Source organism: Sander vitreus, chromosome 13, assembly GCF_031162955.1.
Source record: "Sander vitreus isolate 19-12246 chromosome 13, sanVit1, whole genome shotgun sequence".
Classification (NCBI taxonomy): Eukaryota; Metazoa; Chordata; class Actinopteri; order Perciformes; family Percidae; genus Sander; species Sander vitreus.
In genome coordinates, this window is record NC_135867.1 from 9,267,464 (window position 1) to 9,291,691 (window position 24,228).

The 24,228-nt window shown below is 40.0% G+C and overlaps 1 protein-coding gene across 4 annotated transcripts in view; it reads right to left on the reverse strand.

The window, feature by feature from the left end:
* rapgef6 (Rap guanine nucleotide exchange factor (GEF) 6) overlaps positions 1-24,228 on the reverse strand; it is a 150,859-nt gene that overhangs the window by 106,125 nt on the left and 20,506 nt on the right. For all 4 annotated transcript variants that reach the window (XM_078265207.1, XM_078265205.1, XM_078265210.1 and 1 more), the window contains exons 2-4: positions 5,235-5,305; positions 2,809-2,865; positions 102-185 (exon numbers count right to left, since the gene is read on the reverse strand). In XM_078265207.1, coding sequence (XP_078121333.1) covers positions 102-185; positions 2,809-2,865; positions 5,235-5,305 — 212 coding nt within the window. The remainder of the gene's footprint in view (positions 1-101; positions 186-2,808; positions 2,866-5,234; positions 5,306-24,228) is intronic.

Sequence of the window (24,228 nt, forward strand, 5' to 3'; positions counted from 1 at the left end):
TGTAATGACACGTTCTTGTCTCACCCCACCATGATGGGTTGTGTGTGTGTGTGTGTGTGTGTGTGTGTGTGTGTGTGTGTGTGTGTGTGATTGTTACATACCAACACCTCGTCAGGTACATGTGCTCCTTGACGAAGACAGATCCAGAGAGCAGGATGTACCAACAGGTAGCGATGCTGTCTGGGCTGGAATAGAGAGAAAGAACACACTGGTGTGAAACACTGTAGTCTTTGCTTCATAACACCTCACAATCTAAAGTGTTAGAAAGTGTACTATATGTGAACCTTCAGTATTCCCATTTTTGCACTTTTGTTACATTTCATGAATGAGAATTAATCAACTTGTATGTGTTGTAAGTTGGGTATTTTCCCTCGTTGCCATATGTGCCATAAAAAAAGCTAGCTTTTATGACTTGGTGAGCTAAAGACAATCTATATACCTAGGATATTGTAATCATCATGGGTATCTATACATTTATGGTTAAATTGGTTAGAAAGAAGAGTTAAATACAAGCCAGGATTCTCCTGTGACTTATTTTCCAAGGCTTTAAAAGATGTAGGAGTTATGCAAATAGAACTGAAGACAGAGGTGTCTGATATATAAGGTGCAAGCTTTGAATCCCAAGTGCTGCATAAATGTATTCTTAGCATGCCAAGCACTATAGAGCCATAATATCATGTGCCATCAATGCAAGGTGGAGAGAATCCATTAAACACAGGCAGTCACGCTAAAAGGACTGGAATAAACTGCACTGAAAGAATCACGCAATAATTGTCTGTCACTCACGGTAGCTGCAACATGGAATTATTTTATGTGTGAGTAAACGAATCCAAAACACGGGCTTTGCTACTGCCAATGCTATTTCATGTAAACATTTTCTCTATCAACCCCAAACGCCAGACACATTCACTGCTTATTAAGCTGGGTGCTCGAGTCAGCAGCAAGCCAAGAAGCAATCATACATGAAAAAGTCAGTCAGAGGAGAACATAGGTACCTGTGTGGTTATGAATATGAACCACTGGGAACAACAAAAATGAGGAGTGTTTGAAGAGCGGAGATGAGAGATGCACCATTGCGGGAAGAGCAACACATTATGGAAATATTGTAATGTTATCGCCTTTTCTTCCCTGACAGAAGACTTTTCTGCTTTTCTGTGTGATACATGTATACTAACAATTGCTAGATGCATTGAAATTTATAGGGAGTGGTTATTCGCTTTAACATCTCGCAAAATTCAAAAACATGTTTTTTTAAATCACTTTGTAAATTGGATAAAAAAAACACAGGTTATTCATCTACAATGTGACACAGTTTGACAGCTATGGACAACCACCAAGTAGGGGTTTAGATTTTTAGGAAATAACTATTATAATAAATGATGTGATCACAAAAGGGACTTTTTTTTTCTAAAACACTTCAACTTTTAAAACATTTGGTTGCTGGGAATTTGCATTTTTAGAGTAACCAAGTTATTGGAAAATAATTGACAAATTACACAAAATGGAGAAGTATCGTTAGTTGCAGTCTTACTACTGCGTACATCATCCATTCATTGTGCCATTGTTTTTGTTGCTTTCGGTGTTCTTTATCGTTGGAAAATCTAACATTATCATGTTTGAAAGGAGAAATAAAAAGATTTCATGTCGGGGTTTAAGTGAAGCCAACAAGATTACCTGCTATTACGGTTTTATTGGAGCGACCGTGATTGCTTTCATCTGCTGTATGTGTGTGTGTGTGTGTGTGTGTGTGTGTGTGTGTGTGTGTGTGTGTGTGTGTGTGTGTGTGTGTGGGGGTGGGTGCGTGTGTGTGTGTGTGTGTGTAACAGCCAACTAATTGGACATGGCAGGCGCTTTGTTCTGGGTTAAGGTATTTAAGATTAGTCCCTGGTAGAGAGGCAGGAGAGTGTATTGGCGAAAGAGATTTTCTGTGTATATGTCTGTTTATTTGATGGTAAATTAAACCATTGATTGTCTAATGTGATTCCAGTGAGCATGATAATACATCAACAGCATGTAGAGCTACCCTCTTATTTTTTCATCCGTCTCTGTCCTCCCTACCACTTCGTCCACATCCCGGCCGCCCTCAGCCCTTTTCAACCTTGCTTCAAATTCCTTGTTTCTCCCCTAGCTTCATTTTCGTGACTCTCCTTCCTCTCGACATTGCTTTTCTTTCCTCCTCCTTTCTCTTATTTTAGCTCTCATATTCACCCCTTGTTTTTTTTCCTCGGGTGCAGTTCTCTCCTCTCATGTCTTCTCTTTTAATATACCTCCTTCCAACTCTCTTTGCAGCCACTTCCTCCCATCTCTTCTCATCATCTACTCTCCTCTTTTCAACACCACTCTCCCTCTTTCACTAGCCTCTCGTCCATCTCTCATTCCTCTTCTCTCTTTGTACTCTGCCTTCCTCTTGACTAGTTTTTTTATGAATCTACACTGTATGTGATGCTAAAATGACTTTTTACTATCTGCCTCATCCATCTCAGTATCCGTTTTTTCACACATCCTGACAGACTTCGAGCAAGGCATCATTCGCTCTAGTGCAGCTGCTTAATGGCCAAAACTGACACACTGTTGTTATTCTAGGCAGGTACAAAGTGTTAATGTTACAGATTCTGTGATTGTATGGCAGGATAATCTTTAAAAATATATTGTGAAACTTCAACTGGGTAAATACTGGTAATAAAAAATACAGAAAACATCTCCTATTTGAATTAAACAAGCATTCCTCAGCAGATTATTTGAATATAAAGAGAGAGTGGGTGTAGTGGAACATAGCGGAGCACTTCCTGCTGTGTGACTTGTACTTACTAGAACAGGACGTGGTTAGCCTCATGTCTCTCATACCTGGCTGAGGTACACATCGACCTGAGACAGAAAGGCAAAGATGTTCACGTTTTCTCTACAAACACATCACAAATACATTTCAAGCCCTAAAAAAAAAACAACAGTTTATCAGTGTTTTTCCCCCCCCCCAACGGCTCCTTCCAGGCAGCGCTAAGGGTTGGGCATCAAGAACCGATTCCTACTTTGAATCGTTTCAAAAATTACGATTCCATCGGAGTCGTTTATTTATTGGAATCGATTGGAATCGTTTAGAAGATTGGGTTTCAAATCCGATCGTCACTTCCCAATTTAACATGCGCAAGTTTTGGTTTCCGTAGCGGCCAGGCACTTGTTGTGTTGCAGCCTTGGAGCACAGTAAGCGGTGCTCTAGTGGGGCTTTATGTTACGTTGAAAAAGCCTGGTAAAACTGCAAACCACCATTGACTCAAAATAAAACTTTCCTCTTATTTGTGAAATAAGCATGTGACCCGTTTCAACGGCACCCCTCAAAGAATCGGAATCAAGAATCGATAAGAACTGGAATCGAAAGGAAGAATAGGAATTGGAATGAGAATCGTTAAAATCAAAACGATGCCCAACCCTAGGCAGCGCTGCCTGGAAGGCACTAGGATTAGGCACTGGTTATGGTTAGGGTTAGGGTTAGGTGCCTTGAAGTCAAAGGTCGCAGCGTTGCCTTGAAGTCAATGAGGCAATGGTTATGATTATGGTTATGGTTAAGGTTAGGGTTAGGTGCCTTGGAGGCAGCGGTCGCAGCGCTGCCTGGAAGGAGCCGTTGGGGGCAAAAAACACCATTGAGCAAAAAAACATCACTTATCCATCCAAAAGCTTTTTCTTGACACCATCATTACTGTCTGTCAGCTTAGAGTGTTAAAGTGACCCGCAACTCAATTTCTGGCTGCAGCCCAAACTATAATTTCTTTGGTCTGAGTTGTAGCAGCATTTTGCTGTGTCTTTAGTCGATTGAGCCCAATTACAAGAAAACCAGGGGGTTAGTAACCACATGTCAAACTGACTCACATACTGTATTTTGCTAACTGGACAGGGGTTTGGTAAATTTTATTATTCATTTACCAACAGATGTCTATTGGATGTTTATATATCGGTCTTTGCGTGTCCGTAAAACCCTCCGTTGTGGATTTGTTTCTTGTAAATGGTTCACATTATAATCTCTCACCATTGTTTGTAAGGAAGAGGGCTCAGACCCGCATTCTCCCATTCAAATGTCATTGTTGTCACCTGCTCAACTGAACCAAAACTAAATTCCAGACAGGCAGAATATTTATAATAATATAATATTTATTTATACATGTCTAAAAGATAAGGGTGTCACGATTTCAATTGAAAATTGATCGAAATGAGGTTTCAATTTCGACTATTGAAATCAGAAGCAGGATTGGCGATTCCCCCAGGAATATTTTCTCTCTCTCCAAACCTGCCTACTTGCGCACGTCCGAAGGAAAAAAACAAAAAACAACAGACACAGCGTAGCTTACTAGTAGCCTGCAGCTTGACTATGTCAGACACCGTGACCACTGCCGGAATTGGAGACGACAGAGAAACAATAGAAACAACAGAAAATGCTCCCGCTTCCCCGAAGTCACTGGTGTGCAAAGTACCCTTCTGCCATCTAGTGGCTCTTATTGTGGCTTTGCCGTCCCTTTTGAAAAGAAATTTAAATCGAAAGTCAAATCAAATTCAGGATTTGAAGAATCGTGACACTCCTAATAAAAGACACCAGAGTGTCCTTTGTATGATAAAGCCGGAGGGAGGAAATCAACCTGCGGCAAAAGGTATTTGCCAAAAAAATTCGAAGCACTCTTAAAACCTGTTTTGGAAGGGTGTGCCACATATAACAATTCATGCAGAAAGTAGGCCTAAAGGCTTATCTACATTTATTTTGGTAAAGGGATACTGTGGTTGACGCTAGGGCTGCACAATATATCATTTTTTTTAAATCGTCATCGCAATATCAACTGGCGCAATAAACACGTTGTGAAAGGCAGCGACATATCGCAAAAGTCATTTTTTGTGTTAGTTGAAAAAAAGAATTCTGTAGAAAACTGCACTTTAAAATGTAACAGTTATTGTTTTTTAGTAGTGACTTTTATATTCTAATCAATGTTCACTTGATTCATTAAAAGAATGTTGGAAATGATTTCCTTTCATTAAATTCAACAAGCAATGTGTTGTATTTAGCAGAACACTGAAAGCTGCAGAAATGTAGAACTTTATTTTTATCGCAAGTAATATCGTTATCACAATATTCAACGTTATCGCATATTTTCCTCATATCTTGCAGCCCTAGTTGACACCTCATTTAAATGGCGGCAAAACAATCAAAAGTCAGAGTAACAATGAATTTTGTGTGAAGTGAAATGAAAATGAGTCACCTTAGCTGATGTTCCCTAAGGTGAGAGAGGACGTCCATGTGGTAGAGGTGGCTGTAGATAGTGTGCAGATCCTGCAGGACAGAAAGACAATGACATTCATTTTTAGTGAACATGTTAAAACTCCACCAAGAAAATACTACATAAGAGAAATGATTAAATGATCTCACATTTCCACACACACAAAAGGGAAAAACTTTGAACACATGGCATGCACACATGCGACAGTGTTCTGTGCTACAAGTAGGAAGCCATTTCAGAAACAAACCTCCCTGCCTTTTCAAACAATATATTACAAAATATTTACACACGCATTTGCAAACTACACACTGGTGAGACTGAGTGTGTGTTTAGTGTCTAAAAAGAGACTTTTAAAAGATTAGCTCATTGTTTAGTGTGTGGAACGCCTAAGCACCATGTAAATCACTTCTCTTTGAGCGAAGCCACACAATGCCTATCAAATTGACACCCACAAACCAGACGAGCAGGCATACTACACTTATGTATGCGCATGACAGCAGTGACACAAGCACAGATACATCCACCCGTGGCCTTAAAATAGTACCCTATCAGGGCCAGCTGTCAAAACATTAAGAGGCTGACGGTGTGTATGTGAAGGGAACAGCTTCATGCAAGCATCTGTAGGATCAAACAAACAGAGCGGCTGTTAAGGCCACATGGTAACTACTTTTAACAGGTGGACTACACTTGCTCTCTCACACAAAGATTAAAAAAAAGGCTAATCCATTACACACAGGAACCCATGACATCTTTCCTTTAGGAAATCTGCTCTATTTTCTATTCCAGTCTACCTGATGCTATGCATAATATTTTAAGAGAAGAGTTTGTAGTAAATCAGTAAGTTTAAACAATATTTTGACATTTAGGGGAAATATGCTAATTCGCTTTCTTGCCAACAGTAAGATGACAGGACAGATACCACCCTCATGTCTGTATGGTAAATACAAAGCTACCCCCAGCAGACTGCTAACTTAGCTTAGCTGGCACAAAGACTGGAAACTGGGGGAAACAAAATCTGCCTATCATCACCTCTAAAGCTCATGTATGATCTGTATAAAAACCAAAGTATGAATATGATGATTGACTGTTTTACGGGGAGTTATGTACCGGACTATTTCTTGGTCGGGACCAGTCCCTTACGAGAGTCTCTGCTGGTTGCCTGGCAACTGGTCCTGGCTTTTGCACAAATCCAGGCTTGCTGTTTCCCCCCCTTTTCCCTCAGTCTTATACAAAGCTAAGTTAGCCGGCTGCTGGCGGTAGCTTTATAGTGCTGAGACATGAGAGAAAGCGAATAAGTCTAATTCCCAAAATGTCAAACTTTTCCTTTAAAGCACAGCCCATCTACTACTAGTTTGAACTCAAATCATGGACAAGTTCTGACAGCTGAAACGAGAAAAAACTGTTTTCCCCAACTATCATCTTCAGGATAAAGCCAAAGCACAGCTGCAGTTTAGCAAGAACCCACACAAAAATGGGACAGCTACAATGAACTAATCTAATCTCCACAAATCTGATCAGTCCTTTCTAAAATATTATAATGAACATTACAGATTGGTCAGTGAATAAAAAATGAATGAAGAAACATACCAGTATGAACTACTGCAGGTTATAAAAGCAGTACAGAGTCAGTACCGAATCAATACAGCCGAGAGAGAGAGAGAGAGAGAGAGAGAGAGAGAGAGAGAGAGAGAGAGAGAGAGAGAGAGAGAGACCACAGGAGAAAGGATCATGCTTTTGAGAAAGCATTACGGGAGCCAACGGAAGCAGAGCTGAACACTGGGGGCTGGGGAGCCTTTAATGCAATGGACCAACACACCTCTGATGTGTTGTTGGCTCTGTCTGACACAGGAAGGAAGGGTTTGGGGGAAGAGAAGGAGGAGAGAGAAAGTAAGCATGAAGGGGATAGAGAGAAAGAAGGGAGTGAGCAGAGACAGCGAGCGGTCAGACAATACCAAGAGAGAAAGACAGAAACAAGGGTGGAGGGAGATGAAGATTGAACATCAGATATAAGAGCTCAAGGTGAATATTAGTCTGCCAGGTTTGTTCCATGCGCTTTGTACAACACTACTACGCTACCTGAGTGCTTTCCTGTCGCCAGTAATGTCACAGAGAAAATGAATAGGCTTATTTATAGCGCTGGGTTCTCTTTCTGCTTTCTATGTGAATGTACAGGTGACTGACAGGTTGGTAAATTCTCAAGTTTGTTATGTACACTTTGCATAATTTAGTCCTAATGTTGATACAAGAGTAGTCTACTTCCTTCATCCATGAATGAAACAGTACATGATGAAGTTACCGTTGCTTATGTTTGACCAGTCAGCAACTGGTGAGCCCTGCAAACCCTGCCCCTAAAGTTTTTACTTTTCTTTTGGAAAGCGCAACCTCCAGATAAGGGACTTTACAGCACTTGGAGCTACATTTAGTCTCCATTTCCTCCAGTCTAAACACAGGTTAAGATTCTCAGTTCCTCAAAAGGTTCTTGGTCCCCTGGGAAAGTTCCTGTGATGGAAACGCCCTATTGTCTACAACTGCTCCAAGGCTGTTGACCAGGTCCAGCAGGACTCACATCACCCCTGTCATCTTTTCTTTACATTGGCTTTCTATTCTAAGTTTAGGATTCATTTTAAGGTTCCTGTTCGTACATATAGAGCCCTGTATGGTCTAGCACGTGTCCATTTTTACCTGCTCCATCTTTACTATCACCAGTAGGTCACTTAGGTCTTCTGACCAGGAGTACTGGTTATCCCTCTCCCCCGCTTGACTAAAAACAAAAGGTGACCGGGCCTTTGAAGTGGGGGTCCCAACGCTGTGGAACAGTCATACATTCTTTGGTCTCTGTCGACGCTTTTAAAAACGTGTCCTGCCACACAAAACCGTTTTTACTTGTATTTTTTTTTTTTTTTTAAATACGTTAGGTCCATGTGTGTTTGTGTTATGTCGTGAATGGGAAAATTAACTGCTACCTCCTCTGTCAGCTCTAGCCACTGAAAAGAAATGAGCGGAGAAATCAGGCCAATTACAAAAGCTGGTCAGTCGGACATCGTGGTGCCTGAGCTCTTTACTATTCATGAGCTTGCCCAGTTGCGCTGGGTAAAGGATGCTGATAGCCAGGCTCTCATTGGCTAGCTGTTAGCCAATCAGAGTCAAGCAGCTTAGCTCGTTGAATATTGAACTGGCACAAATTGAGCTGAGTCTTCCTGCAGGCTTTCTATACCCCGCTAGAATGACTTGAAACAAGGTAACCAAGGCATTTTTTCCACAAAAAATCCATAGAGTCCATGGTAGAACTTCAGACATTACCACAAAGTAATGAAATACGTGTGGCAGGGCACCTTTAAAAAGAAGCTTAAGACTCACCTATTTAAACAAGCTTTTTTCTTTGTCATTTTGCATGTTTTTTAAAGTTTCTGTTAACAGTTTTTTGTTTTTTTTTTTTTTTTTTACAATTTTACTCTTGTGAAGCACTTACTTACTTTGTTCTTTAAAAGGGTGCTATATGAAATAAGCGTATTATTATTATTATTGGACTCCCTGGAATAAAGTGATACATTAAAACAGGCAGACTATTCCTCTCACCATGACTTCAGTATGGTTATACCACACTGGTGGTTCATTCTTTCATGCACTTTTGGGAAGATATATCTGATTACTGGTATTAAAAGAAACTGACTTAGGCTAGTTTCCTCTAAGAGGAAAGCACAGCATGTTCTTTAGGGCACTGGAAACTGGGCACTCTCTCGCAGCCATTTAAATAAGAGTTAAACACCAACGGACAGAGAGCTTGACCTGGCCAACCGCTTTACAGAGAGAGTTGTAACCTCCATTTACTGATCATGAGGCAGAAACAGTGAGCGGAGAGCAGGCATGGAACAGCCTGGTTCACGGTGGTGAGGAAGTGGAACTGTATTGACTTTAACTCACAGTTAACTGGGTTAGTGAGCACACAAACTACTGCAGTAAGCACTGCTGTCATGTTGCTGAGCATGCTTGTGTGTATGTGCATGTGTATGTACAGTAAGTGTGTATGTTTAGAACATACAGGCCTGAGGCAACTAGCTAGCATGGGGGCTCAGAGTAGATGAGACAGCCCAATATCAACTTCACCCCTGGTTGTTAACGTGTTCCTGATTTACATTAGATACGCCTGATTCAAAACGACACAGAAGTACCAACCACATTATTGCACCAAAGATTTCACAAAATATCTAATTGCGATTATTTTGACTGATATTGCGATTGCGATAGGATTCACGATTTTGGAGGGAATGATCATTTTTGTATCATTCTTCATTTTCATCGAAGATTATTAACATTGAAAGAAATTAAAATGATTATAGAGTGATTTTTGCGAGGATCTGTACCAAACAAAGATTTTTTTCTTTAGCTGTAGGATACGATTTGTAGTCCGGGACATCTCCGCACAATTCAGAATTTTGACACATACAGTCAGGTCCATAAATATTGGGACATCGACACAATTCTAATCTTTTTGGCTCTATACACCACCACAATGGAGTTGAAATGAAACGAACAAGATGTGCTTTAACTGCAGACTTTCAGCTTTAATTTGAGGGTATTTACATCCAAATCAGGTGAACGGTGTAGGAATTACAACAATTTGTATATGTGCCTCCCACTTTTTAAGGGACCAAAAGTAATGGGACAGATTAACAATCATAAATCAAACTTTCACTTTTTAATACTTGGTTGCAAATCCTTTGCATTCAATTACAGCCTGAAGTCTGGAACGCATAGACATCACCAGACGCTGGGTTTCATCCCTGGTGATGCTCTGCCAGGCCTCTACTGCAACTGTCTTCAGTTCCTGCTTGTTCTTGGGGCATTTTCCCTTCAGTTTTGTCTTCAGCAAGTGAAATGCATGCTCAATCGGATTCAGGTCAGGTGATTGACTTGGCCATTGCATAACATTCCACTTCTTTTCCTTAAAAAACTCTTTGGTTGCTTTCGCAGTATGCTTCGGGTCATTGTCCATCTGCACTGTGAGCGCCGTCCAATGAGTTCTGAAGCATTTGGCTGAATATGAGCAGATAATATTGCCCGAAACACTTCAGAATTCATCCTGCTGCTTTTGTCAGCAGTCACATCATCAATAAATACAAGAGAACCAGTTCCATTGGCAGCCATACATGCCCACGCCATGCCCACTACCACCACCATACTTCACTGATGAGGTGGTATGCTTTGGATCATGAGCAGTTCCTTTCCTTCTCCATACTCTTCTCTTCCCATCACTCTGGTACAAGTTGATCTTTGTCTCATCTGTCCATAGGATGTTGTTCCAGATATGTGAAGGCTTTTTTTAGATGTTGTTTGGCAAACTCTAATCTGGCCTTCCTGTTTTTTGAGGCTCACCTATGGTTTACATCTTGTAGTGAACCCTCTGCATTCACTCTGGTGAAGTCTTGATTGATTGTTGACTTTGACACACATACACCTACCTCCTGGAGAGTGTTCTTGATCTGGCCAACTGTTGTGAAGGGTGTTTTCTTCACCAGGAAAGTATTCTTCGGTCATCCACCACAGTTGTTTTCCGTGGTCTTCCGGGTCTTTTGGTGTTGCTGAGCTCACCGGTGCGTTCTTTCTTTTTAAGAATGTTCCAAACAGTTGATTTGGTCACACCTAATGTTTTTGCTATCTCTCTGATGGGTTTGTTTAGATTTTTTCAGCCTAATGATGGCTTGCTTCACTGATAGTGACAGCTCTTTGGATCTCATATTGAGAGTTGACAGCAACAGATTCCAAATGCAAATACCACACTTGAAATAAACTCCTGAATCTCCTGAAAAACTGAATCTGCTCCTTGTAAATGGGATAATGAGGGAATAACACACACCTGGCCATGGAACAGCTGAGCAGCCAATTGTCCCATTACTTTTGGTCCCTTAGAAAGTGGGAGGCACATATACAAACTGTTGTAATTCCTACACCGTTCACCTGATTTGGATGTAAATACCCTCAAATTAAAGCTGAAAGTCTGCAGTTAAAGCACATCTTGTTCGTTTCATTTCAACTCCATTGTGGTGGTGTATAGAGCCAAAAAGATTAGAATTGTGTCGATGTCCCAATATTTATGGACCTAACTGTATTTTGCCATTAACAAATATTGCGCCCCCCTGCGATTTGGATATTGCACTAGTCCATATTGCGATTTCGATACAATTGCGATTAATTGTGCAGCCCTACTTGGGAAGTTGGTATATTGGAGGCAAACCAAGCCCTCATAATAGAGAAATGTCCCACATCACTACCTTCAATGCCAGATAAGACACAGATCTATGCAACTATACTTTCTTTGCATTTTGATACTGTAGATTCTGAATTTTTCAATGAGGGGGAAGGAATAGATGCTTCTGTATGGGCACCTTAAATGCAATTATCTATTAGTCCACTCATTATTGTTTAAATGTATTAGTTATTAAAACTTAAGAACATGCTCATCACAATTTCCTAAGCTGACATCTTCAAATTGTTTGTTTTATCTAATCAAAAAGTCCAAAGCCCCAAAATAGAAAGCAACAAATCCTAACATCTGAGCGGCTGGAACCAGCAAATGTTTGCTAAAATGACCATTGGTGAATTTTCACAATTGCAGTCAATTAATTTCCTGTAGTTCAACTGAAAAGGAAAATAAAACAACAATGGTACCAAAACGTCTTGAGATAACCCATAGATAGCTCAACCTGCAGTAAAACCTCATATAGTAAATATAGATTTAACTGCATGACTATTAAACAATACACACAGTCCTTCTACTACTACTACTACTACTACTACTACACACGTCCATGAACCCAGCCGTTTCACATATTGATTAGTGCAAAGCAGGTCATCAATAGACCCAGACAGACAGACAGACAGCAGGATGTCTGAGGAGGGGATCTCTGCTTTGTCGTTTCAATCAGTGGTGTCCCAGAGAGAGGATGGTAATGTGATCACTACACTGCCCACGCCAATCTCTCTCTCGCTGTGCCCTCAATATACACTGCTAAGACTTGAACTGAGGGTGTGGTAGCTGTGGTCTGGTTTCTGTTGGCCCACACTAGGGAAATGATACCCCTATTTTAATGTAGTAGTGTCAATCCACATTTATATTCTGCACTGGTGCCTCCATTCTTAACCCACATGGAAAATGTCCAATTAACAAAGCCATTACTTTCATGTCATCCGCCTTAATCCCACGTGCCATGCATTGTTGTCTCATTGTCCTCCCCTCCCTCTGGACAGCACAGGGCAGCGAAGCAACCCTCCTTAGTGACTTGTGACCTTTGGCCAGTCCTCCCTGGAGGCTCATGTGGTGGCCTGATGACCCCATCTGTGATTAGGACGTCACGACCTCAGGAAAGACATCCATTAACTCATCGCCAGATGAGGTCTTAGCCTTTCACTTAAACCTGTCTAATATAGCCAAAATCAAACAGCGGGAAAAACTCATTTTAATTTCTGAGGATGAGACTATCAATACATGTGTCATTATTATAGTATGAGTCAGAGTAACTTGGTATCTTCGAAACAAAGCTACCAAGTTACTTTTGCTGCAGCAGTCCTCAGATTTTTCTGCTTTATTTGAAGTTGCACGTGGCTACACGGCACATTAAGCAGAATCCAACCGTATGACGTTTTACAACTGCATGGCATGTCAGTCAGAAGAAAAAGGCTGTTTCTCCAAGTTCCTAAAAAGTCGACTCATTGAAGATGCAACTAACTGTAGAAATATCTAAAAATATAGTCTACTCTGAGCCTCAGAAGTGTGGCTGTCAAACTAAAAATAAGACAAATGGAGCTGATCAGTGATGCTCTGAGCTTGCTGTGCTTGTCCTGGTGTGTGTGCTGACAGGCGGTGTGTGACTCAGGTATCTACAGTACAGTGCTGCTGCTGCCACCTCCTGGCAGAAACACCACTCTCAGTAAATAAGATTTGGTCCATCTATACTGTATATTTACCTACTGACACATTTTACTAATCTAAGAAGGATTAGGGCAGCAGCTATCCAGACAGCAAGAACACATTGAAAAAAATGGCCTTAATAAAAAAGTTACTTAAAATGTTTGTTGCTACTTACAAATATATGACTATATGCTTGCTGCCTGTGTCAGAGCTGTCATGTCACCCGACCACAGAAACTGAATCTTAAATTTGGTGAAACTATTCTATCTCCATTTTCTGTATGCGTTTGTTTTAGCACCCCTAGTCTCGCATTACCAGACCCTCCTCCACAGCGCTGCAGCGGAGAGTCTGGCTAGTCCACACAGCATTCCGGGATGGGAGAAAAATGTGCTCCGGTTTATTAGGATTTCTTTAAACCAATCACAGACATCTTGGGCGGCGCTAAACGCCGTACGGAGCAATGGCACCTCTGCAAAATAGCCTCTGGAAGGAACTTGTTTTGGTGGAACAGGTGTACGTTCAAAGGTTGTTTTAGTCGTGTAACAGAAAACTCAGATTGGACAGATAGTCTAGCTAGCTGTCTGGATTCACCCTGCAGAGATCTGAAAAAGGTTCAACATAGTCCTCATAAATCGACTAGAGTTTAAAATGTCAACACAAAAAGCCCAAGGTAACGGATATCCGGCCTACATGAGTGAAATCTGGCGGAATTTCCGTCGGCAACGGAGGAACCCCGGAAGTGGAATATCGTGGATATAGACTATAGCACCCCTAACCCTGACAGGATACTGACAGTTTGAGATGTGGCCTGCTAAAGTATGCCAGTTACTCATACATAAACAAGCTGTGTCAGCACAGAACTAGGAGCAGTCGTACAAAGGCAAGTTGTTGCAGCACAAAGGCTGTTGTCCCACCCACCACATTTCTCTCTTTACCATCAAGAGACAGCCTACTAACACAGCATTTGTGATATGTTGAGGCACTCCTACATAAGTAGATAATAAGCCAGCTACTGTTGTGCAAAAACCTTGCAATCAACTCCGGAAGCTCAGTTTTTAATTTCCTTTCAAAAACTGGTTGCAATTTGAGCTGTTCGTTATGTACCAGGTATGTTTAATGTCCCTGGGGCCAGTAAAATCATTTCAAACCCTTTGTGGACTGTACAAAAAGCATGGATGTAATATTTTCATACATACCGTTAAGAATAATGTTGCTTTCATTTGCCGGTTTGAAATTATATGACATATATAGTGGGTCCTATATGTGAAAAATTGACTTTTCAGGAGGAACCGGGTCCGTCTCCAGCTTAGCCTGCCTTTGCGGAGAGTTCAATCACCCCTCTGCCCACACCCACCTCCACCAGAATGTACATTATGCCAGTCGAGTCTGTTACTGACACAGAGAGGATATTGTAGACAGACGATACAACACGTCCATTCAAGCCAACAGAACAACCAGCTTGGCTAACATTCTGCCTGCACAGCCAGCCTTTTAACATTTACATTACATAGACTACTGACTCCCCAAGCTTATTTGTCAACATTGTGCTAGGCTACAGCATAACTGGACTTAAAGTCAGGGACCAAAACGCTTTAGTGTACAATATTCAGAATACTCCAAAAAGTCTCTAGAAAGTATATATTATATTTATATATATTGCGATTTGTATATGAGAAAGTAAAACAATTTGTCAGAAGAGGATTTAAAAGTTGCTTAGAGAAATGCATCAGTACATCTCTTAAAACCACACAGACACAGGTGATTATACCTCATTAGCCATTATTTAATAAGAGTAGGCCTTTTTCTATAAAAAGGTACAGTAAATCACTGAGGAAGCATGTCAAATTGGTGGATCAAATGGGATAAATATTAGAGCTATAAAAGTCCTGTATAACAGCCATTTAGCTTGTACATTTAAATATTATGACATGGTCTGCATACAAAAACCACACAGCCCTGCATGCTTGAAACAAAATTTTCTGTGGGATACCACTGAAGTTACAGCATCCTACTAAACTTCCCGATACTTAGCCTTTATACAATAGGAACAGGTCAACTCTACTCTATAAACATGGTACTGTAAGCCCCCCTTACATCTGCACAGAATGGAGATGCTCCGTTTGAGTTTCAGTTATGGACACAGGGACTGCAGCCAGCTTGTCAGAGGTTGTATGAGATGGGGATTCAGCATGAGTGCTCCCTGTACCATAGTGAGCCGGTAAGTCAATGGAATTAGACGGAGAATGAGCTTAAGTAGCTATCTACATGTATGAAAAAGTCAGACAAGCAGTTGAAGGGCCTGAACTCCATCAGTTTGACAAATTCATGTTGCAATGCAATGTTTTTATGTTCCTAGTTAGCTGTGTGTACAGCGCTTGACAGCCAGAGTGTGTGGAGAAATATTCAGTGAAGTAACACATAAAAGAAACTTAACACTACTCAACACCACCAGGTTTTCCACAAAGAGTAGATTACTGGATTAGATTTTAGAGCACCTTCTTTTGTTTAAATGACCAAAAAAATATTTTTATTTATGTTTTGAGACATGAAATTCATGAGTAAGGGAGCCGATAAGGACACATTTGCCAATTAAAGCTGACTGGTTATGTTAACTATATTATGGTGATTATGACAGCTGTAATGCTTCACATTTGTAAGCTATTGGAGAAAGCGACACATTTATTCTTGATAAAACACGTTGTAATCAAATAAAATACAGCAGAAGAGAAAATGATATCTATGGTCTTTACTCACAGCTGCTCAACCTCTTTACCAAACAGCTGGAAGTGAAAGCTTAACTTCAAGCACGATATAACCTTAACATTTATAAAGCCTTAATGGTTTAAACCTACAAGGGCTGGCCAGGTCAACTATGATCCCATAGTATCATAACTCCATACAGGATCAGTATCTATACAACACAGAGGCTCACTGATAATCCCCTGCACAGTACGGCCTTGTCAGTCAGCATCAGCGTGAGGTTTCAAGTACACTTGCAGCACTTACATCTTAAATCCCCTGTTTTTGCTCAACGCTCTGCCTCTTTTCTACTCAGGGAAATTATTTTCAGGAACAGACCCAGGTTAAGAAGATGGACTTAAAACTGCTCGCACCAAGACCTTTTTCAAGCTCTTACCACAATGTGATCCTGCAGAATTAAACACACACAAATCTGATCATGCAGCAAATGCGTTAAAGCGCGTGGAGTGAAACTAGCCAATGGTCTGCTAAGCAAAAAAGAAAAGAAAAAAGAAAATACAGTGCAAGTCTTGGATCCTGAGAGAGTTTCCGCGATGAAAACTCAAGAGGTGGGTTCATATAAAGCCAAGTGACGACAGTCGTGGTGCTGGTGGTGGAGCGGGTTATGGAAACAGCGGGAGCGGGGGGAGGGACAGAAAAGAGAACTTGACTTGTATTTGACTCAGACAAGCATATGAATGGGACGATTACATTTACAATACTGTAGATGATTGTCAAATCACCAACAAAATATGTGGACTTGAAGAAAATAACAACCCTAAACACAGATAAACAGAAGATGAATAGCCCAGTGAATAGAGGGTATAAACACTTCCTCTTTAGAAGATGGTTAGTTAAAAAATAAGTCTATCAGATGAATCACTATTTCCCTTCCTGGGAAGGACGTCAACTGTGCAGCATGGCAAATTTTTACCACATTTTCTTTTTACACACATCGTCACTTTGCAAGTGCTGTACTATGATCTCCGACTTGTATTGGGGAAGATCTGCTCCTCCTTTACTCCTACTAAAAAAAAAAAAGAGAAAGTGGTGAGGACGGAGCGAGTCTGGCCCAGAGAGCACCACACCAGCTGCCTTCCCTCCACCAGCCAAACCAAACTGCCACACATACGCACAGAAACATTGCCACACAGAAATGGAAAATCTGACCCTTTTATGTAATCTTAGCTGCAGATTTATTTTGCTTAAATAAATGAAGTCGTCTTAAGAACCTTTTGTGTCTGCAATAAACTTTCTTAGGCAGTGGGGAAAAGAGTACATTCATACTTTATCAAACATCTTCACTGGCTAAAGACATGTCGGTATATGTGAATGTCTGTTACCTAATGATTTTGTTGTTTTGGCTTAAGGTGCTAAAAGCTATTTTCTAAATGTTTTATTCATGAAAAAAATAAAGAAAGAAATAATCCCTACTTGAAAAATTCACAGTGACGAAGACCATCATCAATATTAGCCTCTGACATCTTGATGTTTTTATGACTGCCTATTATGTTCCATAAATATACAAAATTCTACCACTCATGCTTTGAAGTTGTGGGAATCTGAATGTTCATCCCTACTAATTACACTTTACCTCTTTCCCAAACTAGCTGTTGGGTTTCACAAATTTAAAAGACATCTTAAAACACTCATAAAAATAATTTCCTAAGTGTTTCCCCACTCCCTCCTGCTCCCTCTCATTACCAACTCATTTTGTACTCCTCTATCATTTCCCTTGCTCGACAAGAACACTGCACCTTAGGAACATGCTCTCATTTACTCAGTTATTAGCATTACTCAATATTCAATCTTAATTATTCAAGCTATAAAATGTAAAAGTTCGACACTTAGAGCTACTCAGCTTTTCATTACCATCTTAAAGTAATTTGTCTTTCATGCTTCTGCCTCTCCAACTTCTCTCCCACTATCCCTCTCCATCAGGACACACCGGCCAGAGAGGTTTATGTCTGTTCAAAGCAGCAGATGTTTAGGGACTGGACACACAAGTACCGAGCTGAACTCACTTACTGCAGGTTTTCTGCCAGACAGAGCTCAGCCGATAGCTAAGGTTTGAGAATGGGCTTCTAATTTTAGGCAGGCACACAAACATAAATGTGCAAACACAAACACGAAGAAGCACGTAAATGAATACTGCAGCTCTGGTCCCTCGCAGGAGTTAAAACAGATGATGCACGCACTCACTTGCTGTCGCCTATATGGCCTTATAGCCACAGGCGGGCTGTCAGAGGGCCAAAATATGGAACAGATAGCTGATCTCTTTCACCAATCTGTTCAGACAGGCAGCTCTGCTCTGCTTCTCACACGGTCACTGCAGCAAATCAAAAACAGAAGCGAGAAGTGTAGCTGTGCTTTCAAAGTATTTTGGAGTTTGCATGGGAGACCGTTTGAGACTGCAAAAGACAAAAAGCACCAAGCGTCTTACAGCTGGGCTCGCTAGCTTTAGCTTGCCTCTGGGACTTGAGGAAGTTTTTGTTTGGTTTGGTTTCATGCACGCCTCATGTTTCTTGAGCCCCCGGGGCCACGTACGAACCAGGTGAACCTGGAATGCATGGTTTCTCTGGTGAGAGCAATACAAACATCAGCGAAATGTAACCACTATACAGAAATGGGACTCATGTGTATGCTTTATTATTCCCGGTCAGATGAAAAAACAGCCTTCATCCTTTAAAGGTTTCCTTAAATAGAGAGTTAGGCCTAAAAGCAACCATTAATGCTGGGTGTGGGGGGGCACAGGGGCTGACGAAGGATTTAGTGCACATGGTAAGCAGTTAAGCCATAGCCTAGAAACTGTATACCCAGAACAGATGCTAAAGTGAAATTTGTATAATTTTCATAGATGCAAGAAAAAAGTGACAATGTGCATACAGTATTTTACAGTAGTATTGTCAAAAGTAAAAAAAAAAAAAAAAAAAAAAAGTATAAATGCAAAAGCTACACGATTAAAAAAAAAAATGTCTAAGTCCATAGGCATTTAGATTAGAGATGTTGCTCCGATACTGCCTAAAACGCTGGCATCGGTAAGTACTGGAGTTTATGCACCGATCTGATACCACGTAATAAAGCCCTAAAGAAAATCTACGTTAAAGTAGTTTATTTATGTTCTTTTTCCGTTATAACTGACTGTCAAACTGCATAATAAAAGAAAGTTCTGTGGCATTCATGTTTCACAAAGAGTTTAACCTGAGCCAGACCGACAACAAAGATAGAAATAATATCACATCGGACCATCTCTAATTTAGATGACAGTCTTATTCAAATCCACTTGTTCTGCTTGTCTCCCCAGACAATAAAATAACTCTGTAAATGAACATGGGAGCATGTGCCAACGTTCACATATAGTTTGACTATGTATATCATGGTGTGTCACATTGAATCACAACATCGGAAGCCGACTCACTATGTTATCACGAAAGTTGCATATACAGCCAAACCTTTTCAGCGACCTCACCCCGACACACACACATCCCAGTGAAATGTATCTTATCTATAACCCCAATGTAAATTCTAGTTAACAGTGGACTGACTGGATGGAAGACTATTCGACTGAGCTCACCAACTGCCGATTAGGCCACAGAGGCTGGCGAAATAAACATTTCTCTCACTTACTCAACTCTAGGTACTTGGAACTTTCTCAGCCCTTGGACAAATATAGTTTCTGCCTTGAAAACCAGGCGAACGAAAAAAAAAAAAAGGCTAATGCAACCATGGTGCATCAAGCCTTGGTGCAACCAACAAGTAGAGTAAGAGTAAGACAGATAAAGATTGAATCAAAAAGCATTTAAAGCAAATCTAAGGACTGTGTATCAAACAAACACTTTTACATATGTCAACAGACAACATTTCTAATTTTGGGAAAATTGCTCTAATTATACTACAAGATATATTTATAAAAAAAAAAAAATAAAAAAAAAAAAGCATGTTGTGAGTAACAGAGAGTTCAGTTGGTCGGTTTGTTGCATTAAGCTTTGGGCTCGGGTCAGATTATTTTCAAATGTAAACATAATGTAACTCAAATTCGGCAGGTTTAGAGGGTTTAGTGAGGTCAGGTCTGAAAGGCTCTAGTTAGAGATCAGGTAGGGAAAGACAGAACACACTATCCGTTTGTCATCTCTCTTTATCCTCTGTCAACAAATGTTTCTCTTTTTTTTTTTTTTTTTTTAAATATAGCTTTTATAGCTGCTATTATATAGGAACATACATTTAAAAGGTAATTTAGAGACCTAAGTGGTGCTTCTTGCTATTTTTAAGTTCAAAGTCATTGATGTGAAGTCCAACTTCTTAGAAAATGCATGCAAGTACAAAAGCACATTATGGCATGTTTCATTCTCCACCTTGCATAGTCATCACATTATTGTTGTTGTTGATGGCAGATACAGTAAGTGATCACTGACTTCACTAAAACTTAACCTCACTTTAACTGTCTCACAGGATTTGTGTGTGGAAGTTGTGTCCATATGGAAAGATCAATGTGTCTCCATCTGCTCCTCCGACATGCCTACTTACTGCTGTGTCTGCTCAGTTGCTGAGTTAATGGACTTTCTCTCGTGAAGTACAGCCCCACTTCTCCTTCTATTAAACACACTGTCAATCAGCCATTGAGGCTGATCTAACCCTTATCAATAAATGGGACTGGGTGGGCACCTGGACTTCCAATTGGGAGCAGACAAAGTCACTTCCCAGTTCCTTTTTTAAATAGCTTATTTTGTTACTGGCGGTGAATCAATTTAGTCAAAAGTGAATATTGTACAATTTGGATGGATTTTAGTCTCGAAAGATGTTCATTGTAATTCATTGGGACGCCATGGATATGTATATCTCTGAAATGCTTAAAATGTCAGCTTTCAGAAGCAACCTGTTGCTGCTGCCCCTTTGGCAATTGTTCAGTTCATGAGCACTGGAAATATCACATTTTCTCACCACTCAACTAGAGGCCTCATGCTAGCTAGTTTTCTTTTTCAAGTTGTTTCTTTGTTGCAAGTTGGCTGAATTAATATTGACAAGTAGTAAGCTATTATGGTTGGTTTATTTCTTTCTGTGTTAGACTTTTACTTACTCGTTGGCTCCCACTTATCAAGCACGTACCCATTATAGATAGTATAATCTAAGATAAGATGAAAAAGAAGACATTTAGGCAGAGTACTTTATTTAGCAATATTTTGGCAATCATTAAGGCCAAAGAATATATCGGCCGATATTAGGCATTTTCCAAACTATCGGTATCGGCATTTATAATGGCCGATAAATGAATATTTAAAAAATAAAATAAAAAACGGACAAAACACCCTTCAACCATGTTATGAGTGTTGGCGTTGCATAGTTTGTCCACCCGAGGGTGCTCTACAACGTCCCTGTTGGCAACACTCGTGTTTAACCCTTTAAGTTTCATATCTTAAGTTTGTATTTTTATACATTTTATTTACCAGAACTTATATTCTTATATTATATTATATTATATATTTTGATGTTCCTCTGTTCTGTTGTGACAATAAAACAAACACGTTTATTTTTAAACTGCATTATCATATTATTTTAGTGAGGACTCATAAATAACTACAAATAACTAATGTTAGGGAAATCTGTTTGGATATTTATTTATATATATATATATATATATATATATATATAGTGATGTGACATGTCCCAGTAGCTGTTTGTCAGCTATGGTTCTGATAAGAATGGAATGAGTGGCAATGAACTGATCCGATAGAAGTGTGTGATAAATGCTGACTGTGTCAAAGGGCGGCCAAACACAGATGCAGATGAGAGCAGCATGAACAGTATTTAAACATAACGGACAAAACTTCAGCCAAGACAATGGCATTACTTTAAAACACAAATGCATACATGGCATGAGTCATATTGTGAGTATTCCCAGATGAAAATGTATCTATTCTGCCACAAGTAGTTGGTTTCAGTTGAACATTTGGTTACCGTAGCAACATCTACTGGCCCAGTCCATTGCTGCTTAACTGACATAGTTAGGCTACACCCAGCCTTTTGTCAGATCTGTAACCAAGCAAATACTGACATTAGGGTGGCCACCAGTGCCTTACAACATGAAATCGTCCCGTATTTCAAAATAAAATAGTGCGTCCCTTTCCTGTAGAAGCCACAAGTCCGTATGAAATCAACGTTGTTTTAAGACAAATACCTTTGCCGTCCTTTATTTTTCTGCATGAAACGTGGCAACCCTAACCGACACGCATCTTTGATCTACCCCTAAAATACCATCGTTGGGACAATATTTGTAAGTACTATTTTATGACAGCTGTTTAGTGATTGTTGATTTGTTAATTTAAGTATTTTTGCATCAGTTTACTGCTAACCAAGCTAGCCATTATACTAGTTGAGACTAATGTGTTGCTATCACAACCTTAACTGTTTATTGTTGGGCTAAGATACATTTTACTGAATTTACTTTTAATCTATTGTGGACTGTGTTTACTGGGGCAGCAACTAATGATTATTCTTACTATCGAATAATCTGCTGATCACTTTCTTAATTAATCGATTAGTCATTTGTCTAAGAAAATGGTGAAAAATGGCCATCAAAAATTCCCAAAGCCCAAGGTTACATCTTCAAATATCTTGTACATCACCCAAAGATATTCAGTTAACAATCAGGGCAGACTAAGAAAACCAGAAATTAGGCTAAAAAACATTCGAGAAGATGGAACAAAATGATTTTGGGGTTCTTCTTTTCTTTAAGAATGACTTTAAACTTTTAATAATGTATACTTTATTAATCCCACAAGGGGAAATTATAATGTTTTCACTCGGTTATTACACACACATGCTCAGTACCTATACATGCACTAATGGAGAGATGTCAGAGTGAGGGAGCTGCCCATGGAAAGGCACCCCGAGCAGTTGGTGGTTCGGTGCCTTGCTCAAAAGCACCTTGGCATTGCCCAGGAGGTGAATCGGTTATTAAAATAGTTGCAGATTATTTTTCTCACTCGAGTCACTCGACTAATTGATAAATCAACTAATCGCTGAAGCTCTAACATTTACTAATTTAACTGTCTTACTTCATATGGGGACTTGTTGATCTTTCACTGATCGATGATGCTTTGTGTCTTCCTGGCATTTAAGGGACAAAATTACTGATGTGACAGCTAATCTATACTTTTGTGAATCCAATTTTCTGTTACTGTAAAAAATAATTTCAACAACACCTTTGGTCTAACACTTGAAATCACTATCATTGAGTGTGTTATCCAATAATGTTTTCACTGTTGCACAATTGCTTACAGTAAAAACCTAAAAGGTTTCTGTGCATCTATAAAGGCATAGTAATATATGTATTGAAGGCTAGGCCATCTAACCCTGCTATATGTACAACAAAGAAAAAGAAAAGAAATTCCCATGATTTAAATAATAGTGTAGCTTTAGTCAAGCTACTTATGTGTCTGCAATGCCCCAGCTCCAAATAAGGTTTCTCATTAAACCCATTTCTTCCTCCAAGTCTCTCTCCCCCACAGTCTTTTTTAATCTCTTTCACATTAAGGCCCACATACACACATTTCATCGTCCACTACCAGAGATGTTCACAAGTCATTTTTTTTTTTCTTTGAGCTCGAGTCCAAGTCAAGTCTCAAGTCTCTGGCCATCTGATCTGTCCCTAACACTGTATTGTTAAATCTTATGAATTCAAAGCATGTCCTGTAGCTACCATCCATACAGTACAGTATCAAAATCAGTTGTAGGATAACTTTATGGGGTCTACTTAACACATCCCTCTAGCCCTCGGACCTGGTGAAATATTAACCTAAGTCTGTCACATCATATGGATACAACTATAAAGATACGATGTGCCTGTTCCCAGCATTAGCACAACACTTTGCAATGGTTAGCTCGTTACTTGTGGTGATATATGCTAAATGTAACGTTTCTTTCACTCAAAAAAATCTAATGTCGAAGTGGAAATCAAGAGAATAGTGGCAGCGCCACACCAGTTACAGAACATGCATCTCAGTGTCAGTCCAAATTACGCACAATAAGCAGTTTGAACTCACTGATCTAATGCCATTTATTTATTATAAGTGTTAGTACGCTCAGTGAAACTGAGTCCAGCGCGAGGGAGACCCGACTCAGAGGAGGAGAGGTTAGTGAGGCCAGCGTCTCCACGGCAGGTGACAGTGCGCACGGATCCGCTGCGCCACGCATGGATGAAATAATGAAATAGTAAATATGACTACAGTAACAGAAATATGTGCAGAATTAAGACAGTCAAGACGGCCCAGTGTTTGGTGGACCGGGTACACCTTGTTCACTTAATAGCCTACAAATCATCCACGGGATAAATTA